The sequence below is a fragment of the Phasianus colchicus genome, chromosome 15 (genome assembly GCF_987193195.1).
Source record: "Phasianus colchicus chromosome 15, bPhaCol1.hap1.1, whole genome shotgun sequence".
In the NCBI taxonomy this organism is placed as follows: domain Eukaryota; kingdom Metazoa; phylum Chordata; class Aves; order Galliformes; family Phasianidae; genus Phasianus; species Phasianus colchicus.
Window position 1 is genome coordinate 17,783,673 of NC_143450.1, and position 24,263 is coordinate 17,807,935.

Here is a 24,263-nt window from a genome sequence, read left to right on the forward strand (position 1 = left end):
CTTATTAGGAAGAATTTCAGGTTGGCTATTAGGAACAAATTATTATCCAGAGAGCAGTCAGAACTGGCCCAGTCACCCAAGGTGCTCCAGAGCTGTGGGGATGTGACACTGGGGGATGTGGTCTGTGGGCATGGTGCTGGGGTTGGACTTATGGATCTGAGAGGTCTTTTCCAACCTTCGTGGTTCTGCGGTTGGCGTGGCCAGGTGAGGGATGCTCGTGTTGGGATGAGCAGTGTTCCTTGTGGCAGAAGCACAGGGTGAGGGCAGTTGGTGTGGAATTAGCCCCTGCACTGCCAGGACCCTCCTGTGGGGCTGTGCTGGGGCTGCTTGGCCCCATCCAGCTGAGCTGTGTGCTCCCTGTGGTGGGGAAGGAAGGGGCAGGCGGTGCGGTTCCTGTTGTCCAAGCGAGCATTAAATATAGATTATTAAGCAATTTTCTTCAGAGGAAGTGTAGCAACGCCGCTGCGAGCATGCACAGTGTTTTGGGCAGGGTGGGTGCTGACCCTGCTGTGCTGCATGCAGCCGGCCCCGCACTGTCCCCGTGCTTCTGCCCTGTGCAGCACAGCGGTAGGAACCCGGTGCTGCCCTGCAGGAGCTCTGCCTGCTGCCTCCATGTGCCACAGGGCCGGCATGGGGCTTTCCTTGTGCGGGGGGTGGAGTTGTGAAATCAGTTTCTACGTTCTATGAATTCCCTTCTGCAGTATTTCCACATGTCTTGGGGAGGGGCTTTGTGTTTAGGAAACAGGCACTCCAGTCCCCACGTGGTAGCAGAAGCCGCTTCCCAGAAGGACGATGTGGACGATTCCTCGGGATGGTGGGGGTGAGGAGGTGGCACTGGGGACAGCAGAGAGGGCGGAATGGGGGGCAGCACGGGGGACCCCCAGGCTGGAGGGCTGCTGCCCGCTGTGCTCTTGGCCTCTGTGAGCTTTGGAAGGAGCTCTGCAGGCAGAGGTGAGCTGTTCACGACCTGCCCTTGGCAGCTGTGCCCCTGAGGATGCTGGCAGCCTTGCTGGCAGGACCTGGGCACACAGGACTTGGGCTGCTGGGAACGATGGCCGTGGCTGGGGATCCCTGCTGCTCCTGGCTGGGGCCACGTGCCCCACGCATAGCTTCTGTATACACGCAGGCTCTTCCCTGTCACTTGGAGCTCGCCGTAGCCTGCCACTGGGATGGGGCTGCTGCAGCCCTGCCATCCTGCCCATGGCCCTGTCTTCTGCACTGCATCAGCAGAGTCACCGCCGTCTCCTTCCTTGTCACCCGTCCCCAGCTGCCTGCAGCTTTCTCCCATTCTGGCACCCTGTGTGAGCTGTAACCCTCTTCCAGGAAGGGCAGAGTTCTCAGGGAGTGGAGTGCTACTGTGGCTGTTCCCGTAAATGTTTTAGCTGGTAACCCTATATTGCAGTAACAAGCCAATACATCACTTTTTAAAGGGCATTTTATTTGGATTGCTTGTTGCCATAGTTACGCAGCTGGACCTCCAGCACGCAGTGCCTGTGCCTGCTTCCTGTCAACTTGGCTTTGCTAAGGAATTGCCGTGCTGCCATCAGCACAGCCTGTCCTGAACACCCGGGATGGGAATGGAGAAGGGAGAGGAACCTGCAGCAGATGAGGGAGAGCGTGGGGCAGGAGCTGTCCTTCCGCAGAGCAGGGAGAGGACAGACAGATGGAGAACTCTGGTGACTGTGGTTCTGCCATTGTTTTAGCACGGTGCACAGCTGATTGCACTGACCCATACTGGCAGCCCAGGTGCCTGCCTGGCTCAGGCAGTGCAGAGGGGTTGGGATGAGCTCCAGGTGACTCAGCAATGTGCAGTGCCTTTGCTGTTCAGAACTGCTCTTGTTCTCGGGTGAATGTTGCACTTGCTTTCTGATTGCTTCTGTTGTGCCAGAAAGAAGCCTTAAAGGAGAGGGGAGTCCTGCTGTGGCGCTGGATTTTATTGCTTTGGTCTGCCTGATGGCATACAAAAAGCATGGAAGCATGGCAGATTTTTGATGTGAGGACATGTGCTGGGTGCTTGCCTCACTCCTGGGGTCGTTGAAGAAGCTGTGTTTTGGCAGCTGGGGTTTACTTAGAGGTGCTGATGTGAGGAGCAGAGAGTACAGCCCTGCCCCACACTGCAGGGGTGTTTGTGAGCACAAGAAAGGTTCAGGTGCTGAGCAGCAGTGGGGTCGTGTGCCAGCATCTTCTGTGGGGAGCCTGCTGGCAGAATTTGGGTTTGGTGAAGCTGTGGCTGGGATGCCAGCGATGTCCTTGCTGGTGCTGGGTCTCCCTGCTGCTCTCTGACAATGGCCATGGCAGGACCAGCCCCCGGCGGTGCCCGGGTCCCCGGCCAGCTGCGCTGCTCAGCCTGTGGGCTTTTTCTGCCTTCGTGGTGGTTTTACCTCACTTTTTGGTCAACTGACAAAGCCAGACAGAGAAGTTGGAGGCAGAACGTGTGCAGCCCAGGTTTGACTCATGTGCGTGGGGAGCTGCGGGATTTTGCTCACGCATGAGGGAGGGCAGAAGTTTCTCTCCAGTTTTTGCAGGATTTTGTTTGCTCTCATGCCTGGGGAGAAAACAGGCCTGAGTCAACGCTTCCCTCCCAGCACGCTGCTGCAGTGCTTGTGCTCCTTACACAGGAGGAGTTTTCCCCAGAATTACGATGGGCAGTGGGATGTGAGGTGTGCCAATGGGGTCTGGGCCCCTGGGTGCTGCCCAGCTCTGTTTCTGACCAAGCTCACTGCTGTTTTTAGCAGCTGCTGCATCGCGGTGCCTTGGCTGTGTCACTCAGAGGGCGGCTGGGAGTGACTTTCCTTTATCACTGCAGCACTGGGGGTTATCTCCTCTCTTGGCCTCTCCCATGCCTATTTATAAGTGCTGCAGACCAGTGCAAAAACGTCTTGGGTTTGGGCTGCCCCTGCCCAGCCTGCAGTGAAGGGACAGCAGCCTTGGTCAGGGTGTCTGCAGCCCAAGTGTGGCCGGGGTCAGCGTGGAGCCAGCAGAGAGGAAATGACTCCTTGAGTCATTAGCGTCATCTCCTCGTTAACATCCTCCTCCTTACCATACCAGAGAAGCAGGAGGCTGTTCTGTGCCAGGCTGAAGCCTCCAAGCCTCCCTGGGGCAAAGCTGGGTGCTGTGCTGGGGGTGCTGCTGCACATCCTGGGCTGTGCAGGTGCTGCCCTCTGACAGTGTGGTGTCAGCATCTGATCCAGAGGGCTGGGGGCAAACCTAGCAAACCCCCTCACTCCTGGAGTATCCCCAACCACTGCACCCTGCTGTCCATTCCTCATTCCTCTGTGGTCCTGCTGCATTAGGAGCACGTTGTGCTGGGTGCAGCTCTGCTCTCAGGCTGAGTTGCAGGCAGGATTAACCCTGGGGATAGAAGCGGTGCTGGGAGAGCAGTTTTAGTGCTTGGATAAAGCTTTCAGCTCCCTCATCCCACCACAAAAGCAGAATGTTTGAATTCTTCCACAGCTCTCATTTGGTGTTCAGTGCCTGGGAGGAGCAGTGTGTGTGTGAACGCACATCTTCGTTCTCTGCCCAGAAAGGGAGAAGTTCCCTGGATGTTGAGAACACTGAATGAAATGCACGGGGAATTTAGCATGGTTGGAGTCCCTGTGCTGCTTCAAAACAAGTTCCTGTCAGGCCTGCAGCTTTGTGGTTCCTGGGGATGTGTGCAGGGTCATGGGGACGGTTCGAAAAGCCAATCCTGGATCCGCTCAGGTCATCTCGAGTAATAACTTAATAGGATTCAGCTCTTGGAGAGAGTCTGTGGCTTGTAAAACAGTCATTCTCTGCATTAGTGCCTGTAAGCAGAGCCGTGCTGCAGCCGGCTCGCTCTGTGGGCAGCGCGGGGCCGTGGGCCCTCAGCTCTGGTGCCTGCCTGCATGGGGGGCGGTTGGGTGCAACCCTCCCAGGGGGGCTGGTGGGTCCCTGTGTCAGGTCGTGCCGGTGCCCGTTCCCATGCTGACGTCTGCAATTCCCCTCTCACAGATCTGTCGTCGGCCAAACGCAAGTTTGCAGATTCCCTCAATGAATTTAAGTTCCGCTGCATCGGCGACGCTGAAACAGACGATGAGATCTGCATAGGTGAGAGCTGGAGGTGGGTTGGTGGGGGCTCTGATTGTGCTGCCAACCCCAAGCAGAGCAGTGCATGCACAGGGACAAACACAGACATGGGGGGACCCAGAGGTTCATCAGGGCCATTCCCTGCTTTCTGGAAGCGGTGCATTTCTCCTTGTTCATCAACTTCAGAGCCTTCGCTAGCAGAGCAGTTGTAGCTTCTCGCCTGAAATCTACCTCTGCCAGATAAGAAAGGAGGAAGACTGCCCATATCTGGAACCATCTAGATTATTATTTGCCCTTTCACGTGTGAGGGCAAGGATCTGGAGATGTAGTCGTGGCTGGAGGCACTGCCAGTGGCTGCGGTCTGCAGGAAGGGAGCGCAGCCTGGTTGCACGCCTTCAGGATGTCCAAGCAGCCACTGCAGGGCTGTAGGTGAGCACTCGGGGTGCTGCTCTGTGAGGGTCTGGCAGGGCTGCACCCAGCATCTCCCAGTGCTTCACCTGCTTTGTTCACTGTTACCCTGTTTCTGCCTGGGCTGGACTTTCAGAGTTCATTGTGCATGTATGTAGTATGGGGCCAGCAGAGCAAATGAGCTTTAGTCCTGATTTTCTTGCTGATTTGTGCTGGTCTCTGGGCCAAAATAGCTTTCTCATCCAAGTGAGGCTCTGTCTCAAGTGCATACACCGTGCCTGCTGCATTCGAGTGTTATTGCCCCGGACATTTGGCACAGGCCCCTTGCTCCTTTCTGCCCACAGCTGCCAGCCTGCCATAGGAGCTGCTGGGCAGCAGGAGCCAGCCTGAGCAGCAACGAGTGCTAGAAATGTGATGCTATGGCTACTTGGATGTTCAGAATTAAAAAAGAAAATGCTGTTAAATTCCAAAACTGTCCATGTGTCCCTTACAGCCAAGTCTCTGCAGGAGTTTGCCACAGTGCTGCGGAACCTGGAAGATGAGCGGATGCGGATGGTATGGCCTGGGAGTGGGGAGCCTGGGGATGGAGAGCGGGTCTGGTAGCAGCACTTCAGCTCCATTCTGGCCCCTAATCTGATGTGCAGCTGGAGGAGGGTGAAGTGTGTGGGTTCCAGTGGGCGGTGATGGCAGTGTGTAGGGAGGGATTCTCGTACAGCAGCCCCCGTGCTGGTGTGTCTGCGGGGGCTGAGCGGAGAGATGTGTCAGCAGCACAGCTCTCAGCTCTGAGTGGGACACGAAGTGCCCACATGCACGGTGCTGCCCAGCTGGGGACCACAGGGTGACTCTGTGTCCAACAGATTGAGAACGCCAGCGAGGTGCTGATCACACCGCTGGAGAAGTTCCGCAAGGAGCAGATCGGTGCTGCTAAGGTAGGTGGCTTTGGCCTCGCTTTGATGTTGGGTCTGTGAGCCTCTGCATGGCTTGGGGCAGAGCTCAGAGCTGCCTGGTGCTGTCTGGGACCTGGTGTGCCACAGGGACGGGCGCTGCTGGGCCTGGGTGTGGGAGGGACACAAGGACGATCTGGCTTACATAAAGTGCCTTGGTGTTTCCTGGTTCACCCTCAAGCAAGTAATGCACCATCATGAGCTGTTGACCAACAGATTTTTTTCTTCCTCCAAACCAGAATTAACGTTTTGCAAGGTGAATCCTTAGTCTCCGGATTCTCAGTCTCCTGAAACCTTCCAGTACTGCACTTGCCCAGCCCCAGTTTTGCCCAGCATTGGAGATCTGGGCACTGTCTGTCAGGGGGAACCTGGGAACACACCCATGTGTCCCAGGCTGCTGTGGGACAGCCTGTCCCTGCCCGCCTTTCTTTCCTGCCTTTGTTCTGGAATTCGAAGCACTGCCCGTGGCTCTGCTGTTGTTATAACAACCTACTGCTGCCAGCAAGGAGCACGTGCCAGTGAGCTGGGCTGCTTGCATTGCAGTGCTGTGTCCTGTCCCAAGGTTGCTCTGGTTTGACTTGTGCAGCCAGAGGAGAAAAACCTCCAGGGAGATCCTACAGAAGCACCAGCTGTTGATGTGCTGGGTTCTGTCGGTGCACGGGGCAGGGCCTTGCTGCCTTGGAGGCACTGGTTGGATGTCCCCTGGCTGGGCAACCTGGGAGTGCAGCTCTGCACAACGCTGCTTTTAGTCCAGAAGTCAGCCCGGCTGTTCCCTCTGTGCCCTGGCACTGGTGTGTTTGGGGTTGCAGTGTTCTGGATGGCTGTCTGTGAGAGCTGAGAGCTCTGCACGTTGCAGAGGACTGCTGTCCTCCCCACAAGGGCTGTGGGCTGGGTGCTGCTGCCGATCCCTCTGCAGCACCTCGTGGCTGCCAGTCCAGCATCCATCAGTGCCTTGGAGCTGTGCATGGCTGGGTAATGAGAAGCAGATGAGGGAGCTGCTCCCTGCTGCTGCCTCCCTTCACTGTCCAACTTGGGCTCTTCAAAGCGTGTCTGCTCTGGGTGTGGCTTTGGGGCTGCTATCAGTTTTTGGAACAAACTTTAAACAAAGCCAGCTGCGTGGCCTTGCACGTGCATCTCTGAGCAGAGGGTTAAGGGCAGGAAGCTGAATGCTGGGCTGGGGGCTGTTGCCTGTGCTCCCATGTGGGTCCCATGGGCAATGTCCTCAGCATGCTGCTGGGTCTTCTCGGCTGTTGTGGTGCTGCTGGATCCAGGCTCACACTGTTTGTTCTGGTCTGCAGGATGCCAAAAAGAAATATGACAAGGAGACTGAGAAGTACTGTGGTGTCCTAGAAAAGCACTTAAACTTGTCTTCCAAGAAGAAGGAATCCCAGCTCCAGGAGGTGAGAGCAACCTCGAATTTTCAGTGTCTAGCAGTAACTGCATTGAGCTTTTTGAATATTTTCTGCATCTTCTAGCATTGGTTTTCTTGGCTATAAGCTACTTTTTTTCCTGTGCTGACTGTGAGTGGCAGGTTTTTCCCTCTTCCTTTAATCAAAGGGGACAGAGCTGTTTTGGTGAGTAAGTCAGAGAGATCCCAAAATGGATAGCAATCAAAAAGGATAGAGAGCTTGTAATTAAAGAGTGTAGCAGTAGGGGAACTGGTTCTGCTGCAGGCTTCTCATGTGCCATAACAAATCATGTATGTTTTTATTCTCCTTCTCTAGAAGTGGCTGCATTGGCTTTGAGCTTCGTGGGAAGAGTGATCAGGCTTAGTGCTTGTAAACTGCTTTAAGAGCCTGTTACTTGGGACGTAGTTTGCTGCTGTGCCAAATGCTCTTACTGGATGAGAACCCTGCACTTGCAATCACTTCTTCCATGTCTGGAATTCCTGAGCTGCCCAGGGCTGGGGCAGGCCCTGTACTTCTGGGCAGAGTGCTGGCACGTCACTGAGGGGTTGGTGGGCACAGTGGTGATCTCTGCACTGGGGCAGCTCAGGTGTTGTGGCCCAACTGTGTGCAGACCCCATCTGTCTCAAGAGAGCAGATGGGTATGGCTGTGGCAAAGAGTCAGCTTCCACCAAATCAGGGCTGGAGAGAGGTCTGCATCTGGACTGACGTGCCTGGCTGCCCTAGCAGGGATGTTCTGGGTCTGTGAGCACTTTGCTTCGTGGCAGCATGCCTACATCCCAGCAGGTGCAGAGCTCCACTCTTGTGGCTCTTCAGTAACCTTTTAAACCCATATTCTGGTTCATGTTTAAAATTCTATGGCGAGATACTGGAGTGGAAGGATTTCTTTGTGGAGAAGGAGCCACTTATGGCTGCAGCAGTGTTTTATAGGGCTGCGATGTCATGTCCTGCCCAGGGTAAGGGAGCAATCCAGGAGCCAGGGCAGCTGAGTGTGGGGTGCTGGTGTGCTGTACCACGCAGATGCTGTGTGTGGTGCTGTGCCATGCAGGATGCTGGCTGCATGTGCTGTGCTGTGCAACACGGGCTGCTGGTATGTTTAGCAGTGCTGGATGCTGGTGCCATCTGCTGGCATCTTCCACCCCACACTTTGACTTTTGCTACAAAAGCTGGAACCAGCTGCTGCTGCTCCTGGGTTCAGGAGTTGGGATCTTTCTCCCCTGAGACATTACAAAAAGCAGTTATGGCAGTTGTGCACAGGAAGGTTGCTGATGAAATGGTAATGCTTTAGGAAAACCAATGCCAGCTGATTATTAGCAGCCTGAAGCCCTCTTAGACACCCTGACAGCCAGAGAGGAGAGTTTATGTCAGGGTAGCTTGGTGTTTTATGTTTCCTAATCTCTTCCTGCTGTCCACATCTGGAAGGTAGTGGTGGCCACATGCATGACTGCTGCAGCAAAGCAAGAAGAGAAGGAAACCATGGGAATTCTCTGCTGCTTTGGCTGCTGACCATTTAAATAACACCCTGAGTCTAATCTGTTGTTTAACTCCTGGCAGAGTTCTTTTGTTGCATCATATTTAGTTGCTCAGTTTGCTGAAAACTCAGCCTCTTCACCACAGACACCCAGCACAAGTGCTGCAGGCAGGTCCTGGGGAAAATGTTCCGTTCTATGGCTGTGTCCTATGGAAAATCAGGAGTGAGCTGGGGAAGGAGGCGGGGGTGCCAGTGTTCCTTACCCTGCTGTCAGTGCAGCGGCTCTGCTCCAGCACACAGTGAGGCCCTTCTGTTGGGGAGTATCCTGATTTCTGCTCTCTTGTGCTTTCTCTTCCAAGCAGAGGGTGTGTGCTGTCCCCTGGCCTAGCACAGGAGCAGCCCTCACTGGTGGCATGGTGTGATGTTTGTCACTGCCTGGAGCCCATGGTGCTGCTGGCAGCCTCTCGATGCGCTGCTTTCCAGAAAGTGCAGAATTGCCTTTCATTGTCAAGTATGCAGCAACTTCTCCTTGCTCTCACTTGTAATTCGTGCTCTTCTACCCAGCTGTCAAGGAGGTGTGAACGTGAGTCATCAAAAACACTTTTTTTCAGCTGAAGAAGGAGCCTGTTAATGTGAATCAGTTTTCTATTTAATCACTGTGCCATCTGTCCAGCCCCAGACTGATGTCTGAAGCTGAGCTAGCATCCCACATGGACGCACTGCCATCAGCCCCTGCTGTCCCTGTGCCATGGGGCTGGCTGCTCCCAGCCACGCTGACCTCGTGTTTCCTCTTTCATCTCCTGGTGCCCGCAGGCAGACAGCCAGGTGGACCTGGTTCGGCAGCATTTCTACGAAGTCTCCCTGGAGTATGTCTTCAAGGTGCAAGAGGTCCAGGAGAGGAAGATGTTTGAGTTTGTGGAGCCTGTAAGTGAACACCCAGCCCTTTTCATCCCACAGAACTGCATTCCTGAGGGATGTGTTACTGTGTGAGGGCTGATGGGGAGCCAGGCTGGGGCACAGGGTGTCCCTGTTACTGTAGGACAGGTTTGGGGGCAGGGGCAGGAGATGTGCTTAGGAAAAACCCTTGGTGTGGGGCTCAGCCCCACACACGCAAAGCATTTCTTTGTACGTGCTGTGGGTATCTCTATTGTGATGGGCTGGGCCGTGGGGCCTGCTGACAGCTGCAAAGGGAGTGGCTTCAAATGGGGGGAAAAAATAGAATCCAGAGAGACTGTAACTTTCACAGGGGAAAAGAGTGCAGGATTGACGGAATGAGGAAAGAATTGAGTTTTCTAGGACCTGCCTTTTGCTCACTGCTAAGTGCTCTACTGCTCCTCTAGGAATCATAGAATGTCTTGGGTTGCACCCTAAGGATTGTCAAGTTCCAACCCTGCTGCCGCAGGCAGGGCTGCCAGCCACTAGATAAGTACTGGATCAGGCTGCCCAGGGCCCCATCCAGCCTGGCTTTTCTCACCTCCAGAGTTGGGGCATTCACAGCCTCTCCAGACCGCCTGTGCCAGCACCTTACCGCTCTCTCTATAAAGAACTTCCCCCTGACATCTAATCTAAATATTCCTTCCTTTAGTCTAAAACCATTCTCCCTTGACCTATTATTATCTACCCATGAAAAATACATGGTAGATTCAAAACCTCCTCTGCTGTTTGCAAGGAGTCATTCCTTCTGAGTGAAGAATAACTCCAAGTTCAGAGAAGCATGACCAGGCTGTGACTGCCTGGCTTGGTGGCACATCTCAGCTCCCAGCGCAGCGTCAGTGATGTGGTGCACAGGGGCACAATGGGCAGAGTGGGGTGGATCTGGGTATCAGTTGGGTCACTGGGGTTGATTGAAGCAGGAGGACAAATAGGGCTGGAAGAGAGAGCTGCACTGACAGTCTTGATTTGTTTTGTCCCAACGCAGCTGCTGGCCTTTCTGCAGGGGCTTTTCACCTTCTACCACCACGGCTACGAGCTTGCAAAGGACTTCAGTGACTTCAAGACAGAGCTGACCATCAGCATCCAGAATGTAAGTGCTTGTGTTGCTGTGCCTGTCTGGCAGAGAAAACTCATACACACTTTGGTAGGTTTTAATTGAGATGGTTTCTCTCTTTGTGTGTGTGTGTGCCTTCAAGCAAAGGGGTTGACAGTGTAATTGAAGCAAATTCTTTGTTATAAATAACACTGTGCCACGCACACAGTCCAAGTGGCAGTTCTTCTGCACAGTGTCTCAGCCTTCCCATGGGTGCTGCAAGGTGTGTTCCTGTTTTGATTTGCAGACAAGGAATCGCTTTGAAGGAACGAGGTCGGAGGTTGAATCGCTGATGAAGAAGATGAAGGAGAATCCTCATGAGCACAAAAACATCAGTCCTTATACCATGGAGGGATATCTCTATGTCCAGGAGAAACGTAGGTGCTTAGGGCAATGCGGTGCATGGGTGCTGGGGGACACGGGACACAAAGGCAGATTTGTCAGAATGCAGAACGTGGGAGGGCACTGGCCCTGCGGTGGCATGAATCAGTGGCAGTGCTTGGCAGGAGTCTGCTTCCTCTTTTCCCTGAACGAAAAGGGGTAGCAATGCTTATGCCACCTATAAAGTACAACAACAATCATGGATAGAGAAACGTGTCGTTTTAAATGATGGTTGAACTTACAGCTTAATAATGGGTGCACATTGAAACTCTACAGGTTCTGGGGATAAAACCTGCGTTTGCTTTGCAGGTCACTTTGGGACCTCCTGGGTGAAGCATTACTGCACGTACCAGCGGGAATCCAAGCGGATAACGATGGTGCCATTTGACCAGAAATCTGGAGGAAAAGGGGTGAGTGTCACTGCAGAGCTGCAGGCTGCTCGGGCTGAGCCAACCTCAGCAGTGTGACACCAACACCAGCAGGTGGCTCACCTTCACTCCAGGCTGAGTGAGTGCCACATGGGGAATGAACTCTGCACCTTGCTCAAAAAAAAACCAACTTCAGCAGATGTTTGGAAGCTGTCCGCTGCCCTGGCAGCACTGCTGGTTTCCTGATTGTTTGGAGCCCCTCAGACACAGCTCTGTTTCATGCTCCAGCTCTCTGTTCCGGTGTCTGCATGCAGCTATTTGTAAGGAGAAGTTTACAGCAGCTGCCTCTAGTTACAGACCCACCTTTTTCCTCTTGTTTTAGATCTGTCCTTCATTTATTTCTATTTGTGAAAGGAGAAAGCTTTACAAACTGAAGCCTGTGCAGCTGCACGCTGGTCCTGCTCAGGTTGTCCTGACCACATGGGATGTGCAGCATGCTGAGCATCTTGTCTATGTGCTGGGTGCCCTGCAGTCTGTTAGTGCCAACCGGTGCACTGTTGGTGAAGCATAAAGAGATGGGGTCACCCAAGGCTCTGCCTGCTCTTGGCCTCTCGAGCACTCCTGGGGCTGCAGCTGGCATCGGATGGTGGTTCCAAAGCAGGGCAGTTCCTGAATACGGAGTGGTGAGCAGGCTGATGAGCTGCAGGGTGCAGGCAGCCCCCCCAGGAGCAGCCCTGCAGAGACCATTCAGATCTGTCTTCCTGGGTCCCTGCTGTGGCCCTAAATAGGTTTCCTGGAAAATGATGATGTCAGGGAACAGGATGGTCAGCCAAGGTGTCAGCTGGAACAGCACAGAGTGCACAGAAAAGTGGCTGTCTCCAGGAACTCGCTCAGAATTTGTCTTGTATTGAGTCATCAGGGGATTTTAAAAATTGCAGGAGAATTTTGTGTGCTGGCAGTCTGGGCAGGGGTTTCCTCCAGCAGAGGACGGCAGTGTGTGCAGATCCTTCCTGACCACTGCTCGTCATGGGGAAATCCAGTACAGCTTGGATGCAGATGCCTGGATGAGAGAATGCTTTTGTCATTGCTTTGTCAAATAATAAACATCTTAAGGCATACTTGCTCCTGTTGAGAGTTTTTGTGTGAAGAATGCTGCCAAATATGCAGCCAGTGCCGGAGTGAAAATTGACAGCCAAGGTTATGATGCATTGTTTAGAAATGGAAAATAAAACTTTACCCAAAAATTGTGGTCCAGCACTCCCTGCCTGCCTGAAACGTGGGTTGTATGATACTCAGTGCGTAAACGTAATCATCTGCATTCAGAAAGGATGGTTTCTTATTTTTGATCTAAGCATTTTGGACATATGTTAATGCATTTCTAGCAGGTGACAAGGGCTGATGTTGCCAAACAGCCCCTCTGGTTTGAACGCACTGGTTGGGGTGTGGGGGCAGGCAGGTATGGAGGGATTGTTCTCCTCCTCATCTGTGATTTTGTCTCTCCTCAGGGAGAGGATGAAGCTGTTATCCTGAAATCTTGCACACGACGGAAAACCGACTCCATTGAGAAGAGGTTCTGCTTTGATGTGGAAGCCGTGGATCGGTGAGTGCTGGGCAGGTGGCTTTCCTGGCTGCTGCTCGGGTGGATTTGGTGTTTGCCTTCTGCTCCCGTCACACCATCTGTGGCTGGGAAGCGTTAGTCCATGGGAACAGCTTCCCCTGCTGTTCCTAGCCAGGTGCTTGCAGGATGTTGAGTCAGTGCTTCGTTTTACAAGGTACTGAATTTACTTTAGGCTCTCAGAACTTAATGGAGTTGTAGCGTTTTTGCAGACTCTGGGCATGTCAGGTAAACGGTCACAAGCATGGCGAAGTCGCTGCGTGTCTTTTGGGAGGAATGGGATGCCTCTTTCTGCGTGGGTTATGTGCTGAAAGAACTTCAGCTCTTGTGATGCTCTCCTATAGATGTCGATGATGGAAATCCAGCTTGCATCTTTGGGCACTCTGAATTCACATCTTTTTTCCTGAAGTTATAAAATGCTTCCTGGCCTGATTTTCCTTTGAGCAGCTGAACCAGACATACGTCTGGATTCAGTCTGTAGCGCTAGAAATGAGAGCCTTGTCACTGTGTTGAACTGGTATCTCACACGTGCTGTATACAAACAGGGGAACCAGGCTGAGCTGCTGTTCTGAGCAGCCTTTGTTGGTCACTGCCTCGTGTTTTCCTCTCTGCAGGAAGTTTATGTGCTTTACAAAAAGCCCTTTGCTGGCTGTAGTGTAAATACAAGGAGGTCTCCTCCGTAAAAACTCAAGTTCAGCAAAATCAAGGTGTTGGTGGTGCTGGCTGCATTTCCCAGGCATCTGTCCGATTCATCCGTGCCTGCCCAGCCCTTCGTGGTGGGGACACTGAGGAGCAGATGGGGTTGGATGGTTCTGTGGCTGCTGCTCGCTCTCTGTGGCTCTGCTTTCCTCCAGAAAGCTGCAGGATTTCTGCTGACGTTGGCATTTTTTTCCTCTGCCCTAAAGGGAAGTGTTGTTTTTTTTTTTTTAAATGTGAAAATCAAAATAAACCCGGGAGGAGGAGAAGCCAGCCACCACAATAGCTTTCTTCTGTAGTGCTTTCAGAGCCAGCCGAACCTCCCCTTGATGTCTGCAGCCTGCTGGGCACGGGATCAAGAGCTGCTCCAGAAATATGCCTGCTAAATGTAAATAATGGCAGGGGAGCGGCAACGTGGGGAAACCTGAGAAATTGCTCATTTCACATCCACGTTCCGATTCCCTGCCTGAGAGGGCTGTGAGAGCAGAAAGCAGAACTGACAGGCTGCTTTTCCCCAGCAGTCAGGCAGCTCTGCGTATTTTTGGTATCAAAATTTGTCCCGAGTGCTCCTGAGTAACAGCACCTTCTGAAACAGGTGAGCTGAGAGGAAGAGGAGGCAGAACTTTCTGCCAGCATCCACCCCATCTCTGACCCACTCTGGAGCTGTGCCTCCAGGGTGGAGGTGTGGCTGTGGGCTTTGCTGGAGACCCCCCACTCCTGGTTGAAACTTCCCATCAGCCGCCCATGTGAAGCAGCATATTGAGGAATGGTTTTCATGCCAGCCCAGGACTGTGGGGGCTCGGCAGCATGTGGGTGCTGCCCCACAGCTGAGCTGTCAGGTGTGGGTGCTGCTAGTGTCAGATGGGTGCTGTGGGGTGCTGGGCATGTGGTTTGTACTGGTGGGGGTCACCAGGAGCTGGGATTGGATAAGGCTGCAGCCCCACTCCTCACACAGCCCCCGGCGATGGCGTGGCTCTCACTGGGGCTGCTGCAGCCGTGCCCGTTTTTGCAGCGTGGTTTGTGCTGTGGACTCTTTGTCGTGGTCTGCTTGTGTTTTAGTTTTGGCCTATGGACCTTTTGTTTTGTGGTTTTTTTTTTTTTAATTGTCTCTGCTAATAAAGAAGTTAGAAACTTGATGTCTTGTTCTTCAGCCCCGCACAGGAAGTCTGGATGTGATTAAGGCAAACAGATCCCTGGGATGTTCCTCTGTGTCACATATGTGCTGTGTTTTGACTGTGAGCAGTTTTCCCTCTTTCTTTTCTATATGCAACTTAAAACTTACCATGGGGAGCATGTGAGTCTGTGCCCTGCCCAGGCTCTCAATGGGGCTTGTTTAATTGATGCTAAGCCGGCTGGGCACAGAGCAGCTTATCCCTGCTCTGTTGTGTCTGGATAGCGTGGCCCTCTGCTGCCATGGGCAGTGCTGTGGGTCAGGGTGACACTGCTGTGTGCTGCTGGAGGCTGTGCTGCACCTGTCTGTGGGGCTGAGGCCAGCGTGCCAAATGCAGCACACGCAGCCACGCACGCCTGTAAGTGCCCGAGCATTGCACGTTTCACTTCAGTGTTTTTATCTCCCGTTGCCATGAATTTTGAGTAGCTTTTCAAACTGTTGATCCCACTTTGGGAAGGTGCTTTAGGGCTCTGGGGGTGAAAGCAGGCTGTGGCTCAGCAGAGCCCTGCAGCCTGGAGGTGGCAGCCTTGGCTTTGCTTCCTTCGGTTGCGCTCAGCGGCACAGACCTGGGCTCTTGGTGTGCTGGGTGGGCATGCAGCAGGCTGGGGGCTCGGGCTGCTTTAAATAATTTCCAGAGAAGCTGCTGTGCGTTGGGGAGGATGTGATTTTCTCTGCCAAGGATGATTTGACGCCCCTGAACTGAACGTCTGAGCCTGGTCTGGTATTACAGCATTGTTTCCTCTTTGTACTGTCTGACAGGGAGTCCAAAATTCCCAATATTGAAGGCTGAAAACATGTGATAGAGGTGTTTTCTGGGGAGACTAAGAGCTCCCCAACCCTGCCTTTGCCAATAGTTCTGGGGCAGTTAGGAGTGTTGTAGCTCGTGGCTGAGAAGACACTAAATACTATATATATATATATATTTACTGTATATTTATATACTTTGTTATACCAAAACAGATCTCAGAATGGGGTTCCAGCATCTGGCTGAAATATTCCTTCATGTGATGGACAGTGTGGTTTGCTGGTAATGCCCTTTTTTCAAACTAAACTAATTTGGAGTCTCTGTGCATTAAGTCAGTTTTATAAACAAGGTAAGCAGGGATGACAGCCAGTGTCTTACCAAATAAGCCTCAGGAAGGGGAGGATCTTGTTTGGCTGATGACAAAGGCTTTGAAATTTAGGACAGTCTAGGTGGTTTCTCTGGGCCAGAAGCTAAGTGCCCCTAATACCAGTTGGCACTTATGGGAGTAGGAGGTATTCAGTGTGTGGGGTTTTGGTCCCTTAGTGACTGATGGGGGCAGGAACACTGCTGGTCCCGCTGTGCCCCGGAGCAGCTGGCATTGCTGCATGCCCTTCGCTCACCGGCTGCTTTTGGTGCCATGCAGCCATGTGTGTTCCATGGCTGGTGTCACATTTCCAGTGGCCTTTCAGACAAAGTAGTTCCTAGGGAGCTGCTGGAGCTGCACAGCCCAGGCTGCACGGCGAGCTGCCCTCTGCGACTGATGGAGGAGCGCATCTGCAGCATCGAAGGGGACAGCTTGCCTTGTAATGAGCAATGGGAGCTGAACTGGGAGCCCCCTTATTCCCTGCCTTCCTCATCCCCTTCCACATCTCCTGTGCTTCTCTGCTCGTAGTGGGGCTGGAAGCTTCCTGGCCCTCCAGCCCTGTTATTAATCCATCTTTAGGCTTTCTCATTCGGCAGTTTAGATTGTCTCGATGTGATAAGCTGTTGCAGGAGTTGAAAGTTCTTATCTATTTCTATTGCTTTCATTATTTGTTTGTTTTTCTGGAAGGAGCAGCAGCTAGGGGACTTTCTCATTTTCTCTGCACGCTTAGTCATAGCTCTTTAAACACAGGCTGTTTTTCACAAAAGCAGAGATATTGAGAAAATTCAAATTTCCTGTGTGGTCTCATATGGAAAAAATAGGTTTTAGATTGTAGCATATCGAAAATTTACTTTCTTGCAAAGTGTTTATCATGTTCTGCTCTGGTCTCATGCTCCTGCATCTCTTCAGTCCAGAAACTTTCCTTCCAATCACAACATTTCCCCATCACTCGCAGAAGAAGGCAGCAGGCTCTTGGTGCTGGGAGGTAAATGCCTGCTGCAGCTCCCAGCATGGGGTTGGCAGGTTTGTTATCTTTGGGCCACAGAAGTCAGTGTTGATGTTTTCACTCTTGCTGCTGGGGTGAGCAATGCCACTGGGGCACAGGGGAGAATCCTCTGCTGCGTGTGGCACATCAGGGCCACAGATGTTTGTGTGTTAGGTGAGGGAACAGAGATGGGCATGTCATGTTTATCTTCTGGGAGAGGAAGCCAGAGGAGGCCCTTCCCTGTCTCAGGCTCTATGCTGGATAGCTGAGATACCCACGATCTGGCGCACACATTTCTGGCAGCTGTTGATCTTTGAGGAAAGCCCTGACCGTGGGGCTGGCTGTAGATGGGGCTGAGGACAGCTTGGTGCTGCTGGGGTGGGTGGGATGCTGGCCCAGCCATCCCAACCTGAGTGCGTGGCACCCCGTGGGCACGGTCCCAATGAATAATGGATGAGGCATAATGTGTGGGGTGCATTTAGAATGCGTCACAGCCAGGAAGATGGTTGTGCTCGGGAAAGTGGTGCAATGGATGCTCTGGCAAATGAGCACTGTGGGAGGAAATGCAGAGCTGTTTGCAATGTAAATGGATTTTTAATTCGGGTTTGCAGCCCCTCCCTGCACGCTGGTAAGTTTGACTTTGAAGCGAAGCCCAAAGAGTTGTTATCGCTCAAAGGCAGAACAAACATTTTCACATTATCACTTCTGTCCTGTGCGTGGGGGAACCTGGCACAGGAGATATCTGCATTGTCTTTCTGGGACCTTGTCAATTCTCTTGGGGGCCAGTGTCAGGTTTACTCGAGTGAACAGTTTCAATGTGTTTGTGTTAATGTCTCACTGGAGACGGAGATCTCTATTTCCTTTGCCCTCCCTGTGTTGCTGGAGCTCCCCACCAGCCGGCCTGAGCTTGGGCTGAGCTGCCCACCACTCCCTGTGCCAAGGGAGAGGGAGCTGCCCCCAGCCCATCTCCAGCCCCTTGGCCCCTCAGCCCTTCTCCTGCTGCCCCTGTCTCCCCCAGGCCACGTTGTCTGCACAGCACTGAGCTTTGTTCCCTGTGCTGACAGCATTCGATGCTGGATGGTGAGCGTTTTCTCTCTCAAATGGGGTGATGGTTAAGTGGTTTCCTCTTCCCTTCGAAATAAGTAAACTTCCAAACCACTAAGCTGGTGAGTATGGACTGACTCACCAATAGGATTAGCGGAGATCAAATACATTATGTCTGATTTACTTGGGCCTGGATTTGTTGCAAGCCTGAGCATGCTGCTGCTGCTGCGAAGCTGTGCTGAGCTGCCTTGCGCGTGCTGCGAGTGAGCCCTGGGGTTGGCTGGCGAGGGGTTGTTCCTTTGTTCCTTCCCTTAAGTACCACAGCGATAGGAACAGGCCAAAACCACCACACTGAGCATCCCTGTTCATGCTGTCCTCTCTGACAGAGGATCAGCTCCTACCAAGAACTGAACAGCTTTTGTGCAGCGATCCTCTCCCGCAAGTTAGAAGCGAGCCCTCTTCCCAGGCCGTGGGGTTTTGCATTTAGTGGTCCAAAAGCAGGCAACTCCCGTGGCTCTCTGCCTCAGCCCTGCGTGTTTCCTGCTGCAGGGTTGGGGCAGCTGTGTTTTGCTGGGTTGGTAGCTCTCTCTGCTGCAATACTTTCTGAGGATGAACCCTGAAACCCCCCAAGCCTTGCTGCAGACAGCTCTGACAGCCGCTCCTGCTCATGCTGGATCCATGCCTGCGTCTTCCCTGTTGCCAGGGCTTCTGCCCGCTCTCCTCCTGCAGAAATAGCAGCTGCACTGTGCTAATGCATCTGAAAATAGCCTGGAATGAAACAGACCAGGCCAACTGAACAGAACAGAAAAACTCATTGGATTTGCCACCTCAGCTGTGTCACTGAGCCCCTGCGGGTCCCGGGGTGCTGAGGGGCAACCTGTGCTGCATGGTGTGCTGCAGCAGGAGCTGAAGGGTGCTCTGCTGTGCTCAGTCAGTCACGACTTTGGTGATGGAACAAGATAATTGAGTATTGGCTCCTGGTGTGGGAAGGGCAGAGCAAGGTTGCTTGGAAATGGTGGAGGTGATACTGGCCCTGCGGCAAGCACCAGGCTGGTTTTGTTCCCTGGGCCCCCCTGCTTTGCATGCCAGCACTTGGGCCTGTTCTTTCCCCTTCTCATTAAAATAAATAAGCAATCACGGAGTTGGTTTTAGCGTGTAGCTCGGGGGCTGTTGTGTGGGTAAGGGCAGGGTGAGGGGCACAGCAAGGTCACACTGATGTGAGCGTTTTGGGGACAAAAGTGTTGAAATTCCTGATGCAGCAGAAGGTCCCCCCTGGAGCTGGTGCTTGGGGCGGTGGGACGTGGGGTGCGGGGACACAGGGGTGTCCTGCTTGCTCAGCTGCCTTCCATGTCCATTATGTGGATGTGCTTTAGCCCAAAGGCAGGTGAGCTGTCTGGGGTGCAGCGTCACAGAGTGCCTGTCATACTGTAAAACCACTGCAAATGTGTGTTGATTATTGGAGATGCCTTCTGCTTTTTGGTCCTGGCTTGGACCTGCAGGGACTTCCCAGAGTGGTTAGGCTGGCATCAGCCACATCTTGCTGGGGCTTGGTGAGGAAGAAGATCATCATCTTTCTTTCTCTGTCTCTTACACAGGAACTTAATCTGTGTCTTCTTTTTGTCTTCTTTTTGTCTTCTTTTTGTCTTCTTTTTGTCTTCTTTTTGTCTTCTTTTTGTCTTCTTTTCTGACCTGCAGCTTATTTATGGTATTCCCTTTCTCTCTGCAGGCCTGGCGTGATCACCATGCAGGCACTTTCAGAGGAGGACCGAAAGCTTTGGATGGAGGCAATGGACGGCCGGGAGCCGGTGAGCAGAAACATTGGTGCAAAAGTTTTGGAGAAGAGCATGGAGAGCTCTTTGTAGGCTGGGGCAGCTCGCTGGCCACGCAGCAGGCAGCCACGCAGCGCCTGCCAGCCGGCGCGGGAGCTGCATCGTGGGCAGAGCACGCCCCTGCCAAGAGAATAGTTTAATCCTTTGGTTAAATATTTGAGGTAATGCTGTATCTCCTGTGCTCGGATTGCTCGAAGGTGCGGTGGAAGGGAGGTGGGTAGGCTTGGCCAGCACAAACACGCTGCTGTGCTGAAAGGAAAACATGGCAAAAAGAGCAGTAGAAGAAAATACGCTGTAGATTTCCAGGGCTTTCTGAGTCTGCAACTCGTCTGGCAACCGTTTCTGGGTCTTACAAAGAACTGCAGATCTTGTGTGAGTGGAGGAGTGGAGCCCATTCCCAGTACTCAGTGATATTCTCCTTGATGCTGTGCTTGCTTCTGCTGTGCCGAAGCTGCACAGGCTGCCTTACTGCTGGGAGGGATTGTGGAGGCTTTTCAGAAAACTGATTTTTTTTTAATTTTGAACGCATATGCAGACTTTAATGCTGAGTTTTCTGAGCTTTGTTCTGTTCTGACTGAGCTGCCCCGGATGAGAGCTGCAGTGGGCTCTGTGTGTCAGTGGGATGGAGGTGGTCCCAGCCAGTGGTGGCAGTGCCACCATTGTAGAGCAGCCCATGGGTGCTGGGTGCAACACAATGTGTGCCTCTGCCTTGGTGTGCTCGGGAGCATGCAGGATGTGAAAATAAACTTTGCAGGCAGCTGGAGCCACGACAGAACCGTCTGTGTGTGTTTTTGGAGTAAATGTCTGCTGCTGGGCTGGAGCTGGGATCTGGCAGCCAGAGTTGGATCCACGTGGGAATCAGGGTGGCCCGGTCCAGCACAGCCCTGTGGCCTCAGGCTGGTGCTGATTTGAGCAGAGCTCTCCCCCTGCAATCTGCGGAAAGGTCCTTGTTTGTCAGAAAGCATTCTTTAAGGCCACGTGGACACGCACGGGGCTGAGCAGTGAGTGCTGGAAGGCACGTGCTGGGTGTAGTTGAGCAGCTTGCTTTTGAAACACCTGCAGTGATTCATACACCTGGATGGCTGTGTGCATCTGAGTTGCTGTGCTGTATCTCAGATGAAGCATTTCATTCAGGATTTCAGCTGGGCTTCAGCCTGGAATCAGGGATTCACTTGGCAATTCAGGTGTGATGGGACTTCGGGAGATTTATGGTCCAGTCTTCTGCTCCAGGCAGGTTATTGAAGCCACCCGAGGAGGCAGACTTACTGCCCTATGGGGCACCAGCTCTGCTGCTTGGCCACCCTCAGTAGGAGAGTTTCTCCTATACCCATTCTGAACATCTCCAGTTCCAGCATGCACCTCTTGTCTGCCATCCTGCCATGCTCAGCTCTGAGCCTGGCTCTGCCTTGTGGTGCCTTGTTGGTGTGAGGGTTGCTCCCAGGTCCCTGTGATGCTGAATAAGTCCCTCCTCAAGCCAAGTGAAGCCCAGTTCCTAACAGGGCATGTGCTGCTGTGTGTAGCTTGGACCTACCACTGATGGTGGTCACACCTTTCTGCCACTCCCTTGAGTCATGTTATGCTTCTGGGACAGAAATGCACATTTATACCTGCAGACACACCATTTCCAAGAAGAGGAATTGTGAGAGATGCAAGCACAGAGGGCAGAAAAGAGGCTGAGTATGCTTTGCCTGCCCAGGACAACCCCTGCTGTCTTTCTATCATCAGCCTTGCTTGGCTGCTCCTTTGGCTCTTGAGCTGAGTGGCTTTTGGGGCAGCTGTGGTTGGAGGGCCCTCCTGTGTGAGGTTCACCAACCTCGCAGCTCCAGCACGCAGGCTGTCTTGTTCCTTCTAAAATGAACTTCTGTCTTGGGTCTGTGTGACACCCAGATGTGGGATAATATTTTCTGTTTCTTTGCTAATGAAAAGTGTTCTTGCTCGTGATTTGAATCAAAACTTGTTCTCCTTCAGCCTGCTCACCTCCTTCCCTCTGCCTCACCTCCGGTGAGAGATGTAGGTGATGGGACGTGAAACCCAGCCACCTGCAACTGGAGCTGCAGGAATACAATCATCCAGTTACATTTTGACCTGCTGATGTTATCAGCATTTGGCACAATAGTCAGCCAGTGTGGTAGGATAGGGCTGCAGAGGTATAGCCAAAGATTTTGAGTGTTTGTGAAGCGCTACGCATGCGAAAGGTTCTGTGAAGTAACAGATGCAGGACTGCCTGGATTAGCCTGTTCCAGAATCTGATCACGTTAACTCATTCAAAAAACCCACAGGTCTTCATGCTGCCGCCTGTGGATTTCTGTTATTCCCTGTCATGCCCATCAGCTTTGGGTAGCTTGCTCATCCAGCATGTCAAGGATTGTTGCTACTCATTGATGCAATACCTTCTGGCACTGAAGTGCTGTGGGTGCTTAAACCTGGCCTTCCAGGTGTGGTGTGGGAGCCATGGGAACGAAGCCTGGATGGAAATGGGTCCAAGAAGCATTTTTCTGTGTGTGCTGACAGACAGAGTAGCTCCTTGTCCTTGGTTATCCTCCTCGATCTGTCAAGTGGATTTCTGGATCTGTTTTGTTTGAATTCTGAATTCTTGCCTTGCAACGTAAGGGTGTGGGGTGTTACCTACGCTGCAGAGATTTCCTTGAGGGAGAGACAAGGATTTAATGTTTGGAATCTTAGAAGTATTCATTCTCTGCTTTGACTGTAATTCTATAACCAAAAAAAACCCTCATGGAAAGAATGTCTCGTTTTCCTTTGGTTTGAATATTGAGTGTGGGAAAGATGGACGTGGTGGGGATGGTAATTCCGTGTGCAAATTCAGGCTAAGGAGAGATTAAAGTGCAGTGGAGTTTGTTTCTTAGTTATAATTAAAAAACTAAAACCAAATGTTGGATTGCATTGTAGGAAGATCTAAACATAGAATGTGGGCTACATTAGCTCAGACATTTGTCGCAACTTGAAAAGATTTATTATATCTCTCACAGTCAAAGCCGTCTCCAGATAGCAATCATCAGTCTGTTAACTCTTACCACTTGCTATTCATTTGGGTAAAACCCCTGTGCTGATTTTGGGTTTTCTTCTCTGTTACGGAGGCTGGAAGTAGGAGAAAATGCTAACTGTGTAACAGAGCAATTGCATTCGTCTTTGTTAAGATACTCAGGGTGAGTTTCCTGTGGTTTTTTCCCTCTGGTGATGGAGTTCGTAGAGTATGGTGGAGGCTGGAGTGATTCTGAAAGCCGACTGGGGGCTGAGTCAGAAATAAAGCTGTGCTGGCTCATAGTGGTGGCTGTGGTAGGCTGTAGGATTAAGAGAGACGCAAATTAGGCTGTTTGCTTTCTGTCAAAGAACTGAACAAGATAAGCATTTTAGTAAGGTTATGGCTTCGCTTGCCAAGTGCAGCAGGCGTGCCAGCCAAAAGAGATGACGATGTCAGCGGTTCCTGCTGTTACCTTGCAAGCAGGTCGGTAATCTTAGAAATCATTCTCACGTCAGTGCTGATGGAATTGGGATAGTGGTTTTGGAAGCTTTTGGGTCGCAAAAACATTTCTTCGGGCAAACAAACTTAGCAGAGGATTAAGGGTATGAAACGTGTTGAATAGTGTCCCAACTGAGCTGTGTCAATACGTTGTCCGTAGCCTTGATTTGTGATGGAGAAGGTAGTGTTAAATGGCCAATGCAACGTCCCGTGATCCTGTCAGAGGGAATGAGATTTGGATGAGAGCTGAGCTGCGCTGTTCTGGCACTCGCATCATGCTGCCCTTTGCTCGATTTGTTTTGTTTTGCTTTTCTTTTCTGTTCTTTGAGGCAGTGCAAGTCTATAAAAAATACAGCAAGCATTTTGTATGGGAGTTGGCTTTGTTTGCACTGTAAAGCTGAGGGCATCACTGGGGACGAACAGTCGGTTCCCACTTGGGCCTCCTGCTCTCATGAGGAGGTGAGGAGTGCAATGGAGGCACACCAGCACTTTTTCCTTTCCTTTTCTGTTCCCCTTTCCTTCTCTTCAGTTCTTCGTAGGTTTGCAAAGGTGGGAACAAAGTACAAATCCCTGGCAGGCTTTGGGAGGCTGAAGGCTGGTTGCTGAGGTCGGTGGGTTTCATTCCAGGTGACCCAGCAGTTGGATCCATTGCCTTGGAAGGGCGCTGCTCCTCTTGGCCCTCCTCCATCCCCCACAAATAAATACGGTTTCTGCTCCCGTTCTGGAATGCTATTGCAGAGCATCACCTCTGTGAGAACCTGAAACCTCCTCTTGGTTCCCCACGTACCCAGGTTCAGCAGCATCTGCAGCTCCGTGTGAGGACGCTGGGCTGCAGGGCCATCAAGCTGTGTGAAGCTGTCAGGCTTTGGGGACAGGTTACGTGGCAGCTGCGGCGCTGAGTTTTCTGCCTGCTGCTGGGACACCACACTCATGTTCCCAACCGGGAGCTGGGCCTGGCTGGAGCTGCAGTGCTGTTTGTTTGTCAGCACTGGGAACCTGTGATGTTCAGAAGTGGTTACTTCTGGGTTAATGAAAGACTAGATGGCAAGAGCCACAAAACGCTCTTAATAGAGACACTTAAAGCCTCTCAGGCCTTCCCTGGGTAATGAAGGTCATCGCTGTAGGTCATCGCTTGGAGTTTGCGCCATGCCAGTGGCTTATTAGCCCAATGAAATTAGAAGCTTGTGAAGCCTGCGTGTCTGAGCGCCCACACCACACACGGGGCCTCGTCGCACAGGGCCGTGCGCTGCCGGGCGTCGCGGGTGCTGCGGCTCGTGCTCCGTGC

General features: G+C 52.4%; 1 protein-coding gene across 3 annotated transcripts in view; it reads left to right on the plus strand.

Annotated features, from left to right (window-relative positions):
• ARHGAP26 (Rho GTPase activating protein 26) overlaps nt 1-24,263 on the plus strand; it is a 103,630-nt gene that overhangs the window by 11,370 nt on the left and 67,997 nt on the right. For all 3 annotated transcript variants that reach the window (XM_031598500.2, XM_090150695.1, XM_031598499.2), the window contains exons 2-11: nt 3,973-4,068; nt 4,949-5,010; nt 5,313-5,384; nt 6,698-6,799; nt 9,090-9,200; nt 10,195-10,299; nt 10,550-10,679; nt 10,993-11,093; nt 12,557-12,651; nt 19,398-19,476. In XM_031598500.2, the coding sequence (XP_031454360.1) occupies nt 3,973-4,068; nt 4,949-5,010; nt 5,313-5,384; nt 6,698-6,799; nt 9,090-9,200; nt 10,195-10,299; nt 10,550-10,679; nt 10,993-11,093; nt 12,557-12,651; nt 19,398-19,476 (953 nt within the window). The remainder of the gene's footprint in view (nt 1-3,972; nt 4,069-4,948; nt 5,011-5,312; nt 5,385-6,697; nt 6,800-9,089; nt 9,201-10,194; nt 10,300-10,549; nt 10,680-10,992; nt 11,094-12,556; nt 12,652-19,397; nt 19,477-24,263) is intronic.